Genomic DNA, 21,749 nt, shown 5'->3' on the forward strand with positions numbered 1-21,749 from the left:
TGTAATAAAAAAATGTTTTTTGGGTTACTTGGAATAAATCATTTGCAAGAATATAAACTGCAATCTCATTTTGGTCCAGAGTGACCTCTGGACAACCAGATACCAGCCAGTTCTGGCCTGTTGCGGACAGTCAGAAAATCCTCACCATTTCATGTTAGTGGTATTTATCTTAACAACCAAGGTAATACAAATATCACCATATCATAAATTACGCAAACCACCCATGCACCAATGATTCTGCTTGGATCTGAACACATGTATTACCTTAATCATTACCGCCAGTGAGATAGTCAACGTATGAAACATAAAAGGAGTCATTTTATTACCTCCATAGAGTGATGAAAGCCACCAACTGCCTCTGGTAGTCATAATACAAGCACACAGTGATGGAAAATACACTTACTCAAGTACTGAGGTAGAATTACGGGGTGTTGTACTTTATTTTTCTCCATTTTTTTCTGCCATTTTATAGTTCCACTTCATTTCAAATGCTGATAATACCTTTGAACTTGTTCTGAAGTAAGATTTTGAGTACATGACTTTTACGTGTAAATCACCATTTTTACATTGTTGAATGGCTACTACTGTAGTCTAGGTGCTTTTTTCCCAGCACTGAGAACATAAACACAAATAGCGCCTATTTTTAGATCAGTTTCAAAATATTATACTACATTGAATTTACTATAACATATAAGGCATTTTTGTAAGCCTAAAACCACTTATAAAGTAATTTTAATGAATATAAAGATGGTTAAAATGACTCTTTGTCAGCGTCTCCGGTTACTGTTTCGTTGACAACAGCGCCCCCTGGTGTCTCTAGGGAGAAAGGAACCGGCCAACACTGTACCACATCAGTTTGAAGATGGCGGAGGGTGAATTGAACGTGGACAGCCTCATCTCTCGGCTCCTGGAAGGTACACATTTTTAACCTCCTCTCTAATGTTACACAGAGCTAACTGTTTATGTTCACTTAGCCTGGTGTGCGGTTTATTCGGTAACTACCGCGGTCGTCTCACAAAACGCAGGAAATGTGTTAGCTAGCAAGCTAACGTCAGACACTCGTAACGTTGTATCCCCGGCTAGCTCTGGCTAACGTTAGCTGGCCGTGTTTATAAACAGTGTCAGCGGTGAACGCCTACATTTCTCAGTTCTAGCAGTAATAGCTACGTGGCTCCTGTTTAACACTAAGAAATGTTACTGTGTCTTCACTTCAACATGTAATTAAACTTTCTCCCTGCTTTTTTTCTTTCGCTGTATTCTGGCTCATTTATTCTCAAATTGATGTCCGGCCGGTAGCAGGAGGGGCTGGGACGTTTGTCCTGTGCGTTGTAACATTAAATTGACAGCCTGAATCATGTGTCATGGCTCTAATGGTTGTAACTGTTGGGTAGGTTAAAATAATATTTGTTAAGCTAAAGCATGAATACCGATCTTGACCAGCGCCCCTGCCCTTGACACGGCTAAGTTTTGCTCATTTCCGCGCTGCTGTAAGTTGTCGTTGTGATATACCGTTCATTTTCTATTACTGATCTGGTTAAGGTCACATTATGGGGAACAGTTGGATAAGATAGAGAAATAGGGTTAAAACATTAATATATAGATAACCCCTTTATCTGATACTGAATGTCCTTATCACTACATCGTGATCACACTTGAGGTGTGCGGTAGTTTGATGTTTGTGAAGTGATTTTAACTTCTGTAGCTCACACCTCTCTGGGTTTGTCGGTATGTTTTAGTGGGCAGGTTGCTGTGATTCAGAGCACTCATGCTCAGTGGGCGCACGTTGTGCACACATTCCCTTTAAATGGCTTTCTCTTAGTATTGGCGCAGGTGAATGATAAAACACACACTGAAGACTTTGCAAAAGTAGGACGGATGAAAGAAATACTGTGTGCTTCTCTGGCCTGTCCTCAAAAATGTGTATATCTGTGGTTTAAAGTATGCCATCTCGCTGTGTTCACTATCACATTATTGCTGTCATACTTGGTAAATGAGGGGAATTGTTGGTGTGTTAGGACCAGGTTATGTGTTCAGCAAAGAGAGGGATGTGCAAAAATCCGTTTGTGCTGGCCGTTCACCTGCTCAAGAGGAGGGGGAGTTTTCTGTTCCCCTGTGATATATCCTTTGAGTCAGACCAGAGCACAAGGCAACTTCAGCTGTCCTTGGCATACTTTCCACCAGTATCTGTGACTGTTGGAGGGACAAGACACACTGCCAGCATTGAAATGTGAAGATTGTTATTCATAGTTATTGCTGGAAAATCTTGCTGCATCTGCCTCATGTGTACTGCAGTTATGTTTTTGTGTTAACAATGCTACCAAATGGTGAAATTAAATAAAAATGAAAACCAAAAACACTTAAAATGAAATCCCTTGTCAGTATTGATGCTTCACACAAGTGTATTCCTGAGTAAACAGCTTGAACGGCAATGACTTGTTGATTGTGTTGCTCATATTTTGAAGAAAAGTTGGACTTGGTTTTGTTGTGATCTTGTTAGCGCAGGATGACGATGGTGTCTTTTCTCTGATTTCATGCTCATGCTCACAAGTGACTACACATGACTAATTGATTTGGGTGTTATTGTTTCATAGCCCTCTTATGTAATCGTTAGTGGCGAGAGCGTACTGAAGGGTTAGAATTGAGCACATGGGCAAATGATTTAGGAAGGTGACAGCTGGCCATTATAGATTGGCATCTTTATTGTTCTGGGTAAGAAATTTCCACTAGTGATACACCACTGTGAAACTCACCTCTGACAGGCGTGGTGGTTTTTGTTGATTAGTCTGGATCAGTTCAGGTCTTTAGACAAGAAAACACCCTGCAACTTAGACACCAAAGCCAGGCTTTCAAATTGGTTAGTACCTTTCATTAAATGCAGGTGTTTATTTTCCCAGTACCCAGCTTTTTGTTATGGATATATGTCATATATCAGTTGTAGATATAGATATATCAGTTGTAGATGTAACAAAACCAATTTTGGTCTTAAGCACATCCACAAATATTTTCTGATGTTCAGCACAGTTACCATACTGATTCAAGAGACTAAAAATTATCTCGTGCTAAATATCTAAACTAGATAATTTGAAAGGCCTTGAGGCTTTATTTTGTATTTCAACATTACATAATTTCTTATTGTATGTTTTGCTGCCTGACAAAATTTGGTGTTGGAGAAAAGCCAAGTGTCAGTGAGAGTGCTTATTCATTGGAATTAAAACTTAAGGAACACCATGTCACTTTGTCCGGACAGGCGTTCAGTCACGCAGCCGCGCACACACACCATCAGTGATTTGGTCTCTGATGGTTGTAAATCCTTGTCATTGCTTCATTTTAGCCTTTGCCCCTTAATGTTCTTAAGAACGTAATCTCTTTTAAAAGTGCCAGCCTGCAGAAGTGCGAACAGTGAAAGGTTCAGTGTTAAAGCCCAGCAGGCTAAGCATCCAAGCTTAACTCGCTGGGCTCTGATGAGGCCTGGCCATTGAGTGAAGAGCCCTACTTCTGCAATTTCATGCTTCACACATTGGGTATGAAGCAGTGCTGATGCAGTAGATGGATGATAAAGAAAGCTGATGGTGTGAAATTGATGGTGTAAAGCAACACTTCATTAAGGGTGGTGCAGCCCAAGAATAGATTTGGCTCTCAGATTCACCATCTGTGAGGATCCATATTCCTTTGGTTCACTCATTTCTCTCTGATTCGGTTGGATTACGTGACTAATGACTGAGACAGTGACAGTGAGGGAGTGTGAGTACAGTGTCCATGTAGCATGCATATGCACACGTGTGTGTTTGTGTATGCATAAACATGCCTTGACTAAGATTTAGGAATTACTTACCAATACATCAGTTAATCCATTTTGAACTGCTCCCTGTTTGGCCATTCTCTGGTTTGTCATCCTTTAAGGAAACAAAAAGGCAAGTATGAAAAGTGTTTAAGTGAACTTACCCTCCGACTAACATGCATTCATTTCACGAGGCTCAGCTATCCTTTATTGGAATCTTTAGTAGGCGTCTAGCTTTAAGGCAAACAGTTTATTACATAATTCCTCGGTCATGGATTTGTTCATCGCTTTTATTTCCATCGTCAATGGTTCGTCTTCACGCAGTGCTTTGATTTGCTTTTTGTGGCGTCAAACTGAGACTTGAATGAAAATCACTACAGTGCCATCCAGTGACCATTTACTATACATGCACTATACAGTGATGAAGCACAATTGGTCACTGTTATATCACCACTATGTATCTTCAGCTGAATATTTATTTAATTGGCTTTCCACATTTGTTTTTGCATAGCTGTAACGCCATGTGTCTGATTGCCATCTTTCTGAAGAGATGTTGCACTAACCAAGCAGTCCACACATTGAAGCAAACACAAATATCAAATATATAAACTGACAAAACTACATGGAACTTAACTTCAGTCTTTTACGAGCCACAAGTTACCGTAGTAAGGAAGCAGTTTTTCTGTATAATCTCAATTTTCATATCTCGGAATATTTCAACTGTAGCCAACGTTTGCAATTCTCACACACACTCCTCTCATCGCTGTTAAGATAAATCTGCACCCAGAGCTGTGGCAGAATGCCAGGAAGTAGGCTTAAGCTAACAGTGCAGCTACACAGCCAATAAACCCACACCATTGCTGAAGATGCAAGCTGCTCTCACAGTCTCAGCAGTGGGTTTCTTGAGTATGGCTGAGACTAAGCATCTATAAGCTACTGAGCCATTACACCCACAGCTCATCAGATTTTAAGATTGCCTTGTGATTGTGTTGGATGTGGGTATTTTTTTCCCCTTTGGTTGAAAAATTATTGTATCATGGTCTCATGCTGATAAACTCCATGGTGCTGAGGTTTGCAGGTGGTGCTGTGTAACCACTGAAAATGGTGAAAACAGTTGTTGATAGAACTGACAGTGTCTTTTCTCCCCTCTCCAGTGCGGGGATGTCGCCCGGGGAAGATAGTCCAGATGACGGAGGCAGAGGTGCGGGGCCTCTGCATCAAATCCAGGGAGATCTTCCTCAGCCAGCCCATCCTGCTAGAGCTTGAGGCACCCCTGAAGATCTGTGGTCAGTGTTGTTCATTTCTGCTCGTGTTTGACCCCATTTTTCCCCACATTAAATTTACTTTTGCTTTCATACATAAAACATAAAGTTTTGCCACCAGACTGGATAACATTACATTAAGTCACCCTCTCAACTTGACCATATGGATGATACAGAATGACTCATATGAAATTTCACATGTACAAACTGACTGTATCAGTGTTTCACACATAAAATGAACAGACCGATGTGGAGCAAAGGAGTGCACATTTGCAAGTGAACTCCCTCTCAACAGTTGAAATGCTACCACTCTCAGTATCTCGAGCTGGCTCCTGCACATCTCTGCACACTCCCACACCCTTTATCTTTTCCCTACAGTGTAGCGCTGCAACTGCAAACAACTCTGAGCTGTATAATATGTGTGCCAGTCCTTGAAAACACAGAACACAAGCTCACATATAGGCTCAGGCTTACACACAATTCATTAGTGGCTGTCTTCATACCAGTTCCCTTTGAGACTGTTCTTATGTAGACTTAATACTATGTTAACCTCAGATGGCAGCATTTGTATTTGAAGTGATAAACGGCTTCATATGCCCTTTTCCATGTCGACCTAACCCTGGCACATTACTCTAAAATATGCATGAGTTTGAGTTGGTGTTATTTGTCCCCATGTGAGCCTTCTTTGTCACTCCTTTATTTTCTTTATTCGTTGCGGAACTTCTACCCTCAGCCTGATTACTTTAACCTACGGCTGTGTTGGCAGGCTTTCAGAGCACCGCCATTGACTAAAAAGTCCAAACAGTGAACGCCTTTAATTATTTACTGAGGCCACATGGATCAGGTTCTGGGCTTTCTCCCTCCTATACATGTTAACCTTAATGCCACTGGTATAATTTTACCCAAACTGGCAGCTTTGATAGTGTTTGGCTTCATCATTTACCAAAACAGAATAGTACAAAATTGGATTTTTTAAATACAGTTTAGTTGACAAGTATAATAATCAAACCCTCAGTGTTTGCATGTGTTGGATAGTAATTTTGTTACTAAAATAATCTAGACAGATGATAATGATTAACAGCACCCTGCAATCACAATCCTCTGCAAAATTACCACGGGGTTGCATGTTAGCCATAATAGGACTGTACTGATTCAGAGCAAAATGTAGCTGATTTGGTAGCCTGTTGAATTAGCGGAAGAAAGAACACAAGCATGCATGCTATGTTTATACTGCGTATGTTTGGATCATGTGGGAGCATTTATCATGCATTTCGACTGGCGGCACAGTGTCGGTGTTTGGGATGAATCGAATTGAATACCTTTAATTATTTCTGAGTACGAGTACTGACTGAAAAGCAGCACGCACTGCTCACAGACTGAAGAGCATGAGATGAAGACATGGAATTCTCTTATTTTAAAGGTGATGATTCAGTAATTAAATTTAGCCATATTTAGCAGAATATCACTGCATTAAATGTCTCACCCTGAAGTCATTTGTGTGAATTGTTTATGTTCCACATTAATATATTGGGCCTCTGAGTATAGGAGCACATTTGTTTCTGTTGATGTCTTTTTTTTCCCATTAAGTTTGACGTATGTATCACGAGGTGTTATATGTATCCGTAAGGTGATATTTTCACATCTTGCTATCAGCCGTGCTGTTTTTAAGTTTGAAATAACACTCGAAATAAGACACTGCATATATTATTTTTTCATGTAGAGTTTTTGCACGTTTTTTATGAACATCTGCCCGTTTTGTTTTTTGTGATAAGTGGATCCTTCGTTATCTGAAAATTATTTTGTGTGTCACGCCATCTAGCACAGCAATGAAAGATTATATTGTTTATTTGTTGTGTTAATTTTGAAATGCGCTCTGAGCAGTATTATTCAGTGTTCCTCACAGCGGGATTGTTTTTTTGTGTGGGTGCTTTTGAACTAGTTGATTATGTGGCTGCACAGAAAGTAATGCAATAGCACCCTTGATTCAAGTTTTATTACTTAAATACCAGTACTCCATGGCCATTATATTGTGCATGCATAGGCGTTGTTTTATCGTTTTTTGTTTTTTTTTAATCATTACTGATCTGTCTACTGGTCTGTTCTTTCAGTGCATATGTCAGCATGACATATAATATAAGTGGCTTTCTTGAGGAGTCATAGGATGCACTGCTGTGTCCTTCTATTATTGTATGAGCTCTCTTACCACCACTGTTTTTATATCGTGCTGTCTTCTGAGACAAATCTTGCTCATTTATAACACTGACCTCAGGTTCAGCCTTTTGCTCTGCTTTTTAAATCCTAAATCTCTGCGCTGCTATTCTCGGACTGTTTTGACACTGCAGAGGCAGTGCTGAGTAAATTATTCACTGTCATCCTACTAGTCCTTGTGATCGGGCAGGCTGGGGGGGGGGGTTGGCCCCATAGAAAGCCAGTCTTAGTGATGCTCACATTCACTTTCAGACATGCAGCAGCTCAACCGGGAGTTGAGGAAAGTTAGTGTAAAATTAAACTGAGGTACCCTCTCTGCAGGCAGACATCTTCAAACGTCCAAGTCTACGAAGTCATTCCTATTGATATTATTTCAACACATTCACAGGTGTCGAAAGAGAAATAAAAAATGAAAACAAAAATGTGAAAACAGCAACATGCTGAGAAATAGCATGGTGAAAGAGTATTATTTTATAATCCAGTTAATCCTGGTTTTACTACAGAGCCACAGCTCAGATGAAGTTAGCCCTGCTCTTACAAAGTTCATTCAACCCCAACTATCTCTGCAGAGATTACAGTCTGCTGCCATGTCTACATTTTAGCCAAATGTGGCTTTTCATGTTCGTTTACATTTTTGTGCAGACTGCATCATAAATGAGCAATGCAAATCCTTTATGTTTCAAGTCCATTTCTGTTGTGGTGCACACACAACTGAGAATGATTGTTCTCTGTGTGACGTCCTCTGTATTTACTCTGCTGTCCAGTATGTGTTGCTTTCATACTGCCAAGGCTAAAAAAAAAATCTGTGTCACTTGGAATGGATATTTTCATGTTTTTATGTAGTATTTGTAGCTTTTAGCAGTTTTTTAGGTCTGGTAAAGTAGTGCAGTGTAGACTAACATTGTTAATTGACCACAGACACAATATTAAAGATATGACTATGACCTTTGCTACAGAGAGGACCACCACTGAAATACTGTTACGTGGAACAAAAAAAAGTGTATCTTTTGCTGTAAAAGTTAAATTATTAAAATGAAATACCAAAAGGGGTTATTTTTAGGAAAATACTTAATAATGATAAACTTGTATAGCACCTTTCATACAAGCATACCTGTATTCCTGTCTTTCTAGCTTTGAGCTGCATTTTCAAAAGTATTTGTAAAATACTTAAGACACATGGATCCCTACTTCATACCTCCCTTCTCCTTTTCACTGTCCTGTGAGAAGAAAACAGCAGCTGAACTAATAGTTTGGAAATGTTAAAAGCTTTCCTGACTTCATACTAACAGCTTGTGATCTTCACTGTATTGCAGGAGCGTTAGATTAATACTTAAAAACTTGTTTCATTGAAGTTTTGATATTGTATTATTAATGGGAAGTTGTTACCTTTACCAGTACTTGAATCAGATGGCGAGCTGGGGCTGCGTGTCCAGGGCAAAGAAAACGATTGATGGTAAAACACAGCTGGCTCTGCACAACATGAGCGCTGAGTGTAAGATGGAGCTAGACTTCAAACATTCAGAACTGCTCCTTTAATCATTCATTTACATGGAAAAAAAAGTGTGTTTTGCATGCGATCATCCTGAGACACAGGCAAAAATAAGCACAGGCCTGGAGCCATGTAGGTTTGCTGCCAGTCGTGGTTTGGGTTTTGGTGCCTAGATCAGTGATGGGCATGGGGAAATCATGCCAGCTACTATTATGATATGAAGTTGCAACTTCTATTGGTCATTTTTATCTCAGGGCCAGACAGCTGCACAGCTTAACAACGTATTATTTCATTTTAATTTGTATTTGGTGCCACCTTGTAATGAAACATTGCTTTAAAAAGAGTGTGGCACATGCATTTGCTTTCCGTTTTGGTCACAATGAAGCCTATTATTATTGTCCTAGCCTTTCTGTTGAGGCTCTCTGCAGTCCTCTGTGTCTGGAGTGCTTGGCCCAAATTAGAGCAGCACATAAGTTGGTGCAAGAGGATATAAAAGGAAGCAGGTCTTGGCTAGGTGATGGAGTGAGGCTCCCCTGCCGAGATCCTGTGCTGTGGTAAGAGCGTCCCCGGCACATCGCTGCCTGACGGCTGTCACAGGGAGACAAGGTTGACCCTGAATCCCGGGAGAGCTGTTCAGATTAGTTAGTGTGTGTGGAAATGTGTATGCGTGTCCTTTATTTTTGTGATTAACCTGGATTGTCAGCATTCCCTCCCTCGGTAGCCCATTTCCCATGGGCCACGGCATTGATGTGGTGGCAGTTGTGATGGCTCATTTTGTGTCTGTATCCTTGGGCTTGCTGCACAGTCATATATCCCCACCAACCGACATGCCTGGCTGTGCTCTGAAAATCAAAATGGATTCAGAGAGGAGTTGGTGTGTGTGTGTGTGTGTGTGTGTGTGTGTGTGTGTGTGTGTGTGTGTGTGTGTGTGTGTGTGTGTGTGTGTGTGTGTGTGTGTGTGTGTGTGTGTGTGTGTGTGTGTATACCTGGTGGCTAATGTGTGGTTTGAGGATAGAAAAACTGAATGGTTTGAGGATAGAAAAACTGAATGTCTTGGCTTCTGTGTTAATTCCTATACTTTTCTGAGGATATTCTTGCATCTTTTCATGATCCTTGTATCTGCATCAGCACTGTTTTTTAATAATTTTGTTCCCTTTTGCTCAACTGTCTTAAATTCTTCTCATTGTTTTCCTCTCTTGGCAGCTCCTTCTTTCTGTAGTAAATGTATGTGAAGCAGCCTGTCCTTGTGACTGCACTTAAAGTAAATAGATTAACATCTTGTCTTCCCTTTTTGCCTCCCACCCTCCCTCTTTTCAGGTGATATCCATGGGCAGTACACAGATCTGCTGCGGTTGTTTGAGTATGGTGGCTTCCCTCCAGAGGCAAACTACCTTTTCCTGGGCGACTATGTGGACAGAGGGAAACAGTCTCTGGAAACCATCTGCCTTCTTTTGGCCTACAAGATCAAATACCCAGAAAACTTTTTCCTGCTCAGGGGCAACCATGAGTGTGCTTCCATCAACCGCATCTACGGCTTCTACGATGAGTGTGAGTAGAAGTAAAGTCACCCGACACACACGTACGCACAAAAAAGCCCCGAACATACACAGGGTTTGTTCTAACAATGCATCTTTATGTGTTCCACCAGGCAAGCGCAGGTTCAATATTAAGTTGTGGAAGACCTTCACTGACTGCTTTAACTGCCTCCCCATTGCTGCTATCATTGATGAGAAGATCTTCTGCTGCCATGGAGGTAAGAGAACCGTTAGCATATCGTTCCTCCCTTCATCCTAAATGTAGGGGACTGAAGGGAACTTTTTGATGCTCGTCTTTGAAATGTAATTGTAACAGCTCCAATAAAAAGGTAACCTCCTTTATCTTCTATTTTAGGGCTATCGCCTGATTTGCAGTCCATGGAGCAAATTCGCAGGATCATGAGGCCCACAGACGTGCCCGATACAGGTGCTCATACTTAACACTGAACATGTTCACTTCCTCTGGATTTCTCTCTGGAATTTAAAGTTTACCTTTGGCAACACCCAGCCTGTCTCTCTGTCTGAATGAAGGGCTGTTGCATCAGTAGATGGTCTGTGTTGCATCAGCGAAGTCAGCTGGATCTTCAGCACACTCTCCCCTTTGCTCTTCCCTGATTTCTTCTGTTCTTTATCGCCTTCTCCCCTCTCTGTCTGTGTCTCTCAGGCCTGCTGTGTGACCTGTTGTGGTCAGACCCAGATAAGGATGTACAAGGTTGGGGAGAGAACGACCGCGGCGTCTCTTTCACGTTCGGGGCAGATGTGGTCAGCAAGTTCCTAAACCGCCATGACCTGGACCTCATCTGCAGAGCCCACCAGGTAATTATGAAGGGAATGAACACAGAGAGCCTGGATGGATGTGGAGTGTAAATGCAGGAGACACATGACAAGCAAATTGATCTCATTTTTTTCTTAGAGACTTAAAATTAGTTTGTATGTCTTGACAAGTAATTACTGCAGCTGATGCAAAACCACAGACACCCAAGCTAAACCACATATTAATAGACCTTGTGCAGCAGTCTAGCCGCCAGTTTCCTGCTCCTATTTCATCTATTTTTTTTCCTCATGCATAATTCATTGTAATTTGATTTAGCACTCAGTAATTATGTCTTTTCTTCTCAAGCGAAACAGCATGTAACCGAGAGTGAAAAGCTACTGTTTGCATTTCAGACACCGACGTCAGGTTCTGACCAGATCAAAACTGAAATCTATAACTTTTCCAACAACTAACAAAAGAGCTGTTATCGTTAAACTGACCACAGCTATTTCGACTCGGCATTGGACGTTTCGTATTGATTCGGGTGTAGGTGGTTTTATACACTCAACCTTGATAGCAGTGTTGGATCCTGAAAGTAGCTGAAGATCTGTGTCTCGGTATTGATTGCTGTAGGCGGTGGAATAATGTCACATGTCTTCTAACAGGTTGTGGAGGATGGTTACGAGTTCTTTGCCAAACGCCAACTGGTCACACTTTTCTCTGCTCCAAACTACTGCGGGGAGTTTGACAATGCAGGCGGCATGATGAGTGTTGACGAATCTCTCATGTGCTCCTTCCAGGTAATGTAGAGACACTTGTCCAGACCAGAAATATAAACACAGCTCTTTTGTGTTTGCTTCCTTTTTTCATGAGTTGAAATATAAGATCTCAGACTTTTCTCCTAAATATTGCTCACAAATTAGTTTAAATCTGTGTTAGTGAGGATTTCTTCTTTGCCAAGATAGTCCATCCACCCGACAGGTGCAGCATATCAAGGTGCTGATTAGACCTCATGATTGTTGCACAGGTGGTGCAGTTTTATCACACCTCGATGCCACAGATGTCACAAGATTTGAGGGAGCTTGAAGTTGTTGTGCTGACTGCAGGAATATCCACCTGAGCTGTTCCCTGTGAATTTCAGTTCATTTTACTATTATAAGTCATCTCCAGTGTCATTTCTAAGAATTTGGTAGTACATCCAACCAGTGTCACAACTGCAGACCACATGTAACTGCCCCAGCCCAGGACTTCCACACTCAACCTCTTCACCTGCAAGATTCTCTGAGACTGTCCGCCCAGACAGCTGATGCAACAGTTGGTCAGCCAAACCAAAAAATGTCTGCACAAACTGTCAGAAACCATCTCAGGAAAACTCATCTGCATGCTCGTCGTCCTCACCAGGGGTTTGACCTGAATGCAGCTGATCATCGTAACCGACTTGAGCAGACAAATGCTCACCTTGGATGGCATCTGGCACGATGGCATAAGTGTTCCCTTTGTGGATTAAAACTGGTTTTCATGGTACCGGGCAGATGGCAGACAGCGTGTATGGGGTTATATTGGCGAGCGGTTTGCTAATGTCATCATGATGTACAGTTGATCCACCGTCATCAACTCATGCAGCGTGACGGTGCATGACCCCATTATGCAAGGATCTGTACACAGTTCCTAGAAGCTGAGCTCTTGCATGGCCTGCATACTCAGCAGACATGTCCCCCTCTGAGCTCATATGGGATGCTCTGGATTGACGTGTATGACAGCGTGTTCCATTTCCTGCCAATGTGCAGCCATTGAAGAGGTGTGGACTAATGTTCCTCAGGCCACAATCAACAACTCGATCAACTGCACCTGTGCAGTAATGATGCTGTTTAATCAGGCCTTGATATGCCACACCTGTCAGGTTATGGTGGTGTGTTGCAACTCATGAAAAAGGGGAGCAAAAACACAAGTTTTAATTTCTTTATAGTGATGCTATTGATCTCTTTTGATGTTTATCATTATCTCTGAAAGGCTCACATATGCATCTTCTCTCTGTGTGTTTGTGTCTCACTCTTTAAAGATCCTAAAGCCCTCAGAGAAGAAGGCCAAGTATCAGTACGGTGGTGTAAACTCTGGTCGCCCCGTCACCCCACCCCGCACCGCCCAAGCCCCCAAGAAGAGGTGAACGTGCAGCCTTGGTTCTCCCCCCTCCTTCTTACCCTTTCCGTCCCTGGTCTGCCATCACGGCAACCCCTGTAACTCCCCTGTATAGCGAAGATACAGGGCTTATCTAATTGCCCAAATCTTTCTCCTCCTTCTTCCCCGCTCACCCAGCCCCTCCCAAACTCCACTGACAGCTCTTTTCTTAATGTGTAAGTGTACATAGATTTGCTGTGACCAATCTGTTTTGTTTCTCGCCTGTTTGTTGGTATTTTTGATATTATTAACAGATAATCTCTTCTTTTTTTGTGATTTTATTTCCAACGCCATTTGAGGTTTTCTGGGGTTCTGTGTCATGAAAGGAAATGCCTTCTCCATGTCGAGGGGCGAAGCGACTGAGTTCGACGAATTCTTTTTCAGTTTGACAAAAAACACAGTAGAGATTAAACATTGTTTTGCCTTGAACTCTCCAAAAGCAGAGAGAATCCTTCCAGTGTATTTCAGTGAGACTGAGGCTTCCGTGTGATGCGAAAATCTGTAGGCAGAAATAACATTTCTCATATTGCGATTAAAGAGTTGAAACACATTATAGCATGTGCGGTGAACTTGCGGTTGTTGTGCATATTTTCTATATTTAACCATTGAACAAGTGCACCTCCCCATGAGTAGCAAAGAATGTGAAAAGACCGGCGTGAATGAAATATAGAGGATAAATGAGAAGCTGCTGGCAGTGGACCCGCTCCACCCGGACACAACGCCCTCTGGGCATCGATTCCTCCACTCCATTATGCCTCCCTGTGCCTCAACGACTCCACGCCCACACAAAAACATGCCACTTCTCTCACAGAGCTGGTATTGACATTTTCCTGGGTCTATTTATTATTTCCTCTCATCAAGCTAATTTCCCCCATGTAATCCTGTTGATTTATAGTGAAAGATGCTGAGAGATTTGTTAATGTACAGCATTTTACTAACATGAGTCACTGGAGATCAGTCTTATACCTGCAGACATACTGGATAAATGTTAAGTATTAAAAGTGCTTAGAAAATTGTCCATCCCTAGTTTCCTAGAAGCAGATAAGGAGAGAAAATATCTAACAGCACTGGTTGCAATTTTGCAACTGTCTATTACCTAAGTGGGCTCGTACAGTGTTAAATAATCAAAATAAATAAAAGCAAGCTTCACAAAACGCTCCACAGTATTTGAATAGTTTAGCACTGTGTTTATAGAGCACACAAACAAACATAGCAGAGTTTGCTCTTGGAAGCGTTGAGGTAAAATGCCAGCTATCATCCTCTCACAACACCCAATCTGTTCTAGTACAGAGAAAGAAAAGTGGTGGAGTCAGGAGTGGGTGGCAGGACCAGGCCGGTGTGCTATGTGACAGTGATGCCACCTGGTGTATAAATACAGTAGTACAGTCCAAAGAGGTACAAATTAGATGTTGTGAATTTCAAGCCAGACAGCTCAGGAGGGGCTTTTCATTGCATTGCCAGTACAAACTGTGTCCTTTACCACAAGGAGGTACTTCAGCTCCAATGTTTGACTGACCAGCGACTATCCTGGCTGGCAGTTACTTCAGTCTCCTGCAAATGAGATGCAGTTGACCCTTTGTGGAAAACAGTTGCCTCTTTTCTTTCTTTATCTTTTGCTGTTTGTGGTATTCTCTCTGTTTCTATGTTCTCTGTTCACATTGTTTACTTTTTATTCACTTAATTTATTTCCTAATAATAAGAAGAAAACAATGAGGTGTTACCAAAAGCTGTTTTGCAATTTGTACAAGTTTGTTTGAAAGTCTCTAAATTCAATTAAAATGGATGGAAACAAAATTGTCGTCACCTCTGCTTTCACTGTTGTCTTTGCATGAGTGAATGTCTCTGTACGTTCAAGAAATTGGAGACAGAGAAGGCACACACAAGCACACACAGGTAAAATGATTGTGAAAATTTTCAAAGTCAAAACATCCTACTCAGATAACAGGAGGTGTCTTATTGGTGGAAATGATCGAAAAGCGAAGGAACTCTTAAATTCTTTTTCCAAAAGATCAGAGGCAGGAGCACGCATGGAGCTCCCAGGTGGAGGTGAGACAAGATCCAAGCAAAGACGATGCACAGCCCCACTTTTAGAAAGAGGAGAGTGTAGTAGATGACGATGCTCTGTGTGCTGACGGTGGCCTGAGGAAAGATTTGAACTGATTAATTTTCACGTGCATTTATGTCGACTGCAATAAAACATGGTATGATGCATGCATGTGTGAACCAGCAGCCTTGCTGAACCTGAACGTCTGCTGCATCAGCCATCATCATGTCATCATCATCAGACCTCAGGAAGTGTGGCGTCTGATAGGAGGCGGTCCTCCTTTTCTTCTTTCTGCACCCAGAAGACCTTTCGTGGCTGTGACTCTTCCATTATCAGTGTCAGTCTGTCAAAGTATGTTGAGTTTTGAGCACCTCAAACAATTATGAGATACTATGAACAAAAAGTAAAACAAGTATGATCTGTCAAATCACATACAGTAAGATAATTGCTGTGAATGTTACAGTATTATAATATACTTTTAAGCTAAAGCTCAAAAGTATATTATTGAATTTAAAAACAAAATACAATAATTGCTAAATGCCAAGAAAACAAATAGTTCAGATAGTACTGTTTGTGAGAACATATTAATACTAACACAGAATAACAAACAGAATAAGGGAGGAAACTTTATATTTGTAGCTAAAAGATTTATTTAGCTGCTATCTGTGTGTCTTACAATGATGTCTGCTATCAGATTTACTTACCGGGTACAAAGATTGTGCCTGATAGTGGAGATGAACACGTTTTTTTTTTATTAGTTTTTGATGTTGGCAACCACTGCAAGATAAACTTGGTAACACTTAGAATGTTTTTTCTTGAAAAAAGAATGTTGTCTAATAAATGCTATAGAAACATATAGAAAAGTAACAAAGTACTGATTTGCTGTACTTAAGTACAGTTTTGAGGTACATGTTCTTGTATTAGATCAAAGTTATTAAAAACGACCTCCACCTTTACCAGCTACAATATTTAAATTATATACATATTAATTCAGCAATAATTCAATTCAATATTCCTTTATTAGTTCCTCGAGGGGAAATTCCGAAAATAATAATAAATAATTCTGTTCCAATAATATAATATACATTTTATATACTATATTTTTATTATAATATACATATTTTGATGTTGCAATAATATTGTTGTGCAAGTAGAAAATCTGAGTACTTACTTACAGTACCACTACTGCATAAACACGAAATTCCTTCTCACGATTTCTAGGTCCTCTTGGCGTGGATTGTTTGTGTAATACACCTTCCCAAACGAATGGGGGCGACATCAGTCACTCTGATTCAGTTAAACTGCTTCCTTGACTCTTGCTGTCCGGACAGGACGAATCGCGTAACATCAGCTTCCTATATAACATGGATGGGTCATAGTTAATGCGCGTTGGGGTAGCACATGGTTTACAGATTTGTGATGTTTTACTGGACAAACTGCTGAACCAGAAGTGCAGGTTGTGTCCCGTCGTTTGCATCTCGTGCAATGAAAATAATGTATGAAGACACGCACGAGCTGCTAGACTAGCTGTGACTATATAATACTAGCGTAATAATAAGTAGATAATACTAGACGTTGTATTTCAAAAGACCCAGTCTTAACACGGAAACATGTGACGTGTTTGACAGTCGGAGGATAAAACTAATATTGTGTCACCGCTGTTATTCTTGACAGCTATTGACAAATCCAAAGTTCATCCATGCAGGTAGAGTTGTGGTAGCTAACGTTGTTAGCTTGTTATTGTGTCTTTAGGCATGGCTAAGACGCAGTAGCTAGCTTAGCTATATGTAGTATAGCATAGAGAGCGTACTGTCATTGGATGTAACTAGCTACGGTATATCTGACAGGACTTCCGCATAGTACTCTGTCACATTAAATAAGTTGGCTCTCTGTCTTTTTGCGCCTCTTTTTCTCCGTTTTAGAGCCGAAAAGATAATCGATAATTGGATTGTCGTTTCATGCATTTTTTCAAACAAAGCTGCCAAACATTTGATGATTGCAACCTCTTACATGTGAGAAAGTGCTGCTTTTCTTTGCCTAATACGGTAGCAAACTGAGCTAGAGCTGCGTTAATCAATTAATCACTCAGAAAATTGGAAGCTTTTTTAGTAAGCGATTAATTGATTCGTTTGTGTACTTTCTCAAGGAAAAATGGCAAACATTTTCTTGTCAAATGTGAGTATTTGCTTTGCCTGTAAGAACTTTTGATGGGCATTTTTCACTGTCTCATTGATTCAACAGTTAATCAAGAAAATAATTGGTTTCAGCCCCAATGTCTTTTTGTAACATGCTTATATCCTTTGTTTCCTCAAACCTCCAGGCTGAACACACCCTCACTGACTGAGCTTCAATGGCATCCTGTTCCACAACAATCCCTCACTGCTGTCTCAACAGTGGACTGTGGATAGCCTCAAGCACTGAATGAAGAATGGCAAGGTTTAGGCGCAAATCTTGCATCACATTAATTGCTTTGGTGTTGCTTGTGCTCTTAATAACAGTGGTCTTGAAGGCGCTCACACCAGAGGACTCTCCTTTCAGCGACCCGGTTGGTGTGGAGCTGTTCTTGGACAGAAAGACTGAGACCCAGAGGGGAAACGACAAAAAACCTGAACAGATCAAAATGAATGACTCTGCTCAGTCAGAAAAAGATGCAGAACTGGAAGCTGCACTGAGGAAGTTCCCTCCCCCAAACTACTACCTCCATGCTTTCTACTACATATGGTTTGGGAACCCCAAGTTTGATGGCAAGTATATCCACTGGGACCACGCACAGCTGCCACACTGGGACTTTAAGGTGGCTCAGGGGTATCCGCAAGGAAGACACATCCCACCTGATGACATCGGGTCCAACTTCTACCCCTCTTTGGGTGCTTACAGTTCCAGGGATCCCTCTGTTATAGAGGCTCACATGCAGCAGCTGCGTACAGCAGCCATTGGTAAGACAGAGATCAACCTAAACTTAGCTCCAGGGCACCATCACCACAGGATGTCACTGAAACCATTTTGTGATGATGTCATGATACTCTGATATTATGATAGTCCTGGACCATAAGATTGAAATCTGGGGATGTTAAGGGTGCACTGACCTGGTCAATTTGCATTAAATACAGTTTCTTCATCAACATCACTATAAAATTCAGTGCCTCTGCCCTGAGGTGCATTGATTCAGTTATGTTAGATTGCTGACTTCTGCAGCCGCACTCACTGGCCTCATGTTACCTTGCATTAAAATGACCTGGGGAAAAAGGGAGCACTGGTGTGGGATCAGTACTCAGTATTGGCCTGAGTTGAGGTATCGGAATATATATCAAGAGGGAAAAGGTCAGATCAATGTGCACATATTGAAATCACAAGACATTTTTCCAGCATTACACAATGTTTTGACATAGCACATGTATGCAAAATCACATGTAAAATGATTAAATTGATCTTCAATGCAGTTTAACTGTGTTCCACTGTTATACACTGAATCTGACAAAACTGTAACTACAGCATGAAGATCCCCAAAACAAAAAACTAAATGAGCTCATTTTGTTGAGTGTCATTATTATAAACACGTAATGGTTATGCCGTATATATCAATAAACCATAACACTGAGTTATTGTCCTACCCTATGTTATGTAACATGTTATGTCATTTAATCCATATTTTGACTGATAAAAGGAAAAAGTTTGTTGCCATGTTAATTTCAGCCCCTAATGCATTATTTCTGCATCACATTTAATATCACTTCAGTACATGGACACTATGATTCATTCTGTTCTGAACAATTATGTGAGTTTTCTTTCATTCAGGTTCACTGTTCCTGTTTCTAACTGTGTTTATTCTCAGGTGTCATTGCGGTTTCCTGGTATCCTCCTAATATGAAGGATGATAACGGTGAGGCAGTGGATGACATTGTGCCTTTGCTGCTGGAAGTGGCCAAAAAGTACCATATTAAGGTCTGTATGAAGATATGAGTGAGTTTAGCAGCCTTTTGTTTTAAATTTAGCAGCGGGCTAAATGTTTGATGTACAAAGTTGCTTGGAAACTGCTAATATTCAGAAAAATGTCTGTTGACGAGAATGTCTTGTGTTGCCATACAGTGTCTTTTATGTTGCTGTCATTGACGTGTTTACAGGTAGCGTTTCACATTGAGCCATTCAAAGGAAGAGATGAAGCCAGCATGTTCACTAATGTCAAATACATCATTGAAAAGTGAGTAGTGCACTGTTTGCTCTGTGTTGTCAGTCAGATGTCAGCACCATGATGTTACACTCCCTCTGGAAATCATGTCACGGTTCATGGCATCAGTCAATAATTATCACGTTTGTATCAGTCATTCTGTTCCCGTGACATTTTCCTTATACTTCCTCTTCACAGATACGGGGAGCACCCTGCTTTCTTCAAGTACCGGACAAACACTGGCAAGCTTCTTCCACTCTTCTATGTGTATGACTCATATCTGATGAACTCGGAACAGTGGGCCAAACTGCTAAAACACACAGAGAGTAACAGCATCAGGGACACCCCGTATGACGCCATCTTCATCGCCTTGCTGGTTGAGGAGAAACATAAGAGGGATATCCTGACTGCCGGTTTTGATGGTCTCTACACTTACTTCGCTACTAATGGATTTTCCTATGGCTCCACTCAGCGGAACTGGGACTCTATAAAAGCTTTCTGTGAAGACAACAACCTGATATTCATCCCAAGTGTGGGCCCTGGGTATATTGACACAAGCATTCGCCCCTGGAACTTCCAAAACACTCGAAACCGCATCAACGGCAAATACTATGAAACCTCGCTGAGTGCTGCATTAGAGGCAAGGCCTGATTTTATCTCCATAACATCTTTTAATGAATGGCACGAGGGGACTCAGATTGAAATGGCAATTCCCAAAACTGGCCCGACAGTGTACCTGGACTACCTGCCCAATAAACCGTCCATCTACCTGGAGATCACTTACAAATGGGCTGCGATATTTGGTGGCGAGCGACGGAAGTGGCAGGAGTGATGTGACTAAGAGCCATTGCGGACGTTTATTTATGGTTGTGTAAATAATTACACAAAATGCACATGATGAATAACTATGAGAGCAGCCACATGATTTGCAAAGCCACAGTCAAGTGAACTAAATTATCTTAATTTAAGATGCAGTGATGTATGTGATCTTTTTACACTTGGGTGAATTATTGTTAATTTAACTGATGTCTCGTTACTTCTTGTTTACACGGCCTTGTAAGTTTTTGGGTTCATAACTTAATCAGCATGTTTTATCACCGTCTTCAGTTGAAAAAACTGCATTGGCATGATTTGCCGTCCTGTAATCTGTGTCTATATTAAACCTCAATAGAAATTAATAAAGTGCACCCTGGAAAGGAAGGAAAGATGCCAATAAACAAAGCAGTCTGCCGGTGTAAAGCTGTCGCCTCACTCTGCTTCCAGCTCTGCCTCAGCCCAAAAACAGTACAGCAAAAAGCACGACATAGATTTTGATATTTGAAAGACATGTCAGCCTAAAATCTGAGATGAATCACCGTGATGACAACACTGGAGGGATGACGGGACAGCAGTTCACTTACTGAAACAGGCAATGAGGGCAAAAGCAAAATTATTTTTATCTGTGGGATAAATGGCCGTCTCATTAATGGTCTAACTCCAGTGAACCTGCTGCAAAAATGTGCGTATCAGGAGAAAAAGTCTCATTTAATGTGACTTTTATGACATGAAGAAAGAGAGTTTATGTCAGTATCACTTTGATTGACAGACATATAAACTTCTTTAAAGCAGTTTTGCACTTGTCGTGAGGCATGCCATTCCTTAAATGGCATAATGTCCTCCGTGGTTCTGCAGGAAGCGTTCTCGAGTCTGAGAAAATGACCCTGTTGATCTCGTGATGTCACAGCTGTGATGCAGGTAATGAGTATTGACTGAAATAACTGCAAACTGCACACTGAATGAGAACGCCACTGCAGTTTGCAGACTGGTAGGATGGTAATATACCAAACATGGTGTCAGAACACACTAGAATAATAACTTCTCCATTCCCAGACGCAGCGTGTCAGTGTTTCTATTAACTGACTGAACGCATCAGCTCGCTCCAGCACAGGTGAATTCTGACCTGCGAGTCTGTCAGAGCTGGCAAAGAGATTGCATCGTAAATAGGAAACACAAGCCTGAATTTGTTATTCAGGCTTCAATAGATGTGAATGGGAGAAATATTTGTATGACGGACATGTAATGCAGCTGAACCTTAAACCTGCAGTAACTGATTTATGAGACGTGAGAGCAGCAGATACAGCAGTTACAAAGAAGCATCATTCATTTTGAGGTGTGTTTCTGGCCCCCTGGTGAATGTAAGTCCAGTGTTCACTCTCTTTTAGCTTTGTTTTTGGTCCTGACCTACTCTTGAGGGAGATACCTGTCTCTTAAGCTGCCAAATGCTCCCCAGTGTTCAGCAGCTATAGTCTCAAACTGCTAGTTTACAGTGGCTTTTTAGAGCTGTTTCACTGAAAACTGCT

General features: G+C 41.2%; 2 protein-coding genes across 5 annotated transcripts; both read left to right on the forward strand.

The window, feature by feature from the left end:
- The first annotated feature begins 840 nt into the window (after positions 1–840).
- LOC139342115 (serine/threonine-protein phosphatase PP1-beta catalytic subunit-like) lies at positions 841–14,995 on the forward strand. Its single transcript, XM_070979042.1, has 8 exons — positions 841–914; positions 4,933–5,064; positions 10,055–10,285; positions 10,386–10,490; positions 10,628–10,699; positions 10,937–11,088; positions 11,692–11,826; positions 13,086–14,995. Exons 1-8 carry the CDS (start codon positions 863–865, stop codon positions 13,188–13,190), a joined length of 984 nt encoding a protein of 327 aa, XP_070835143.1. The 5' UTR covers positions 841–862; the 3' UTR covers positions 13,191–14,995.
- A 1,576-nt stretch (positions 14,996–16,571) lies between these two features.
- Positions 16,572–20,646, forward strand: manea (mannosidase, endo-alpha). Of its 4 annotated transcripts, none has more exons than XM_070980062.1 (6): positions 16,675–16,950; positions 17,392–17,420; positions 17,566–18,181; positions 19,078–19,187; positions 19,367–19,443; positions 19,609–20,646. In XM_070980062.1, the coding sequence occupies exons 3-6, from the start codon at positions 17,674–17,676 to the stop codon at positions 20,240–20,242; spliced, it is 1,329 nt and encodes a 442-aa protein (XP_070836163.1). In that variant the 5' UTR covers positions 16,675–16,950; positions 17,392–17,420; positions 17,566–17,673; the 3' UTR covers positions 20,243–20,646. The 4 variants fall into 4 exon arrangements, with proteins under 4 accessions (XP_070836161.1, XP_070836163.1, XP_070836164.1 ...); XM_070980063.1 differs by lacking the exon at positions 17,392–17,420 and having other exon boundaries at positions 17,566–17,681; positions 17,784–18,181; XM_070980060.1 differs by having other exon boundaries at positions 16,572–17,420.
- Positions 20,647–21,749: the final 1,103 nt, after the last annotated feature.

The sequence above is a fragment of the Chaetodon trifascialis genome, chromosome 14, assembly GCF_039877785.1.
Source record: "Chaetodon trifascialis isolate fChaTrf1 chromosome 14, fChaTrf1.hap1, whole genome shotgun sequence".
Classification (NCBI taxonomy): domain Eukaryota; kingdom Metazoa; phylum Chordata; class Actinopteri; order Chaetodontiformes; family Chaetodontidae; genus Chaetodon; species Chaetodon trifascialis.

Excerpts from the sequence above, each read along its gene's own strand:
- LOC139342115 (XM_070979042.1), top strand. The coding sequence starts at position 863 with ATGGCGGAGGGTGAATTGAACGTGGACAGCCTCATCTCTCGGCTCCTG. Across the intron at positions 10,700-10,936 it reads CACAGACGTGCCCGATACAG|GCCTGCTGTGTGACCTGTTG; the intron begins GTGCTCATACTT and ends TGTGTCTCTCAG. Across the intron at positions 11,089-11,691 it reads TCATCTGCAGAGCCCACCAG|GTTGTGGAGGATGGTTACGA; the intron begins GTAATTATGAAG and ends GTCTTCTAACAG.
- manea (XM_070980060.1), top strand. The coding sequence starts at position 17,674 with ATGGCAAGGTTTAGGCGCAAATCTTGCATCACATTAATTGCTTTGGTG. Across the intron at positions 18,182-19,077 it reads GCTGCGTACAGCAGCCATTG|GTGTCATTGCGGTTTCCTGG; the intron begins GTAAGACAGAGA and ends GTTTATTCTCAG. Across the intron at positions 19,188-19,366 it reads CCAAAAAGTACCATATTAAG|GTAGCGTTTCACATTGAGCC; the intron begins GTCTGTATGAAG and ends ACGTGTTTACAG.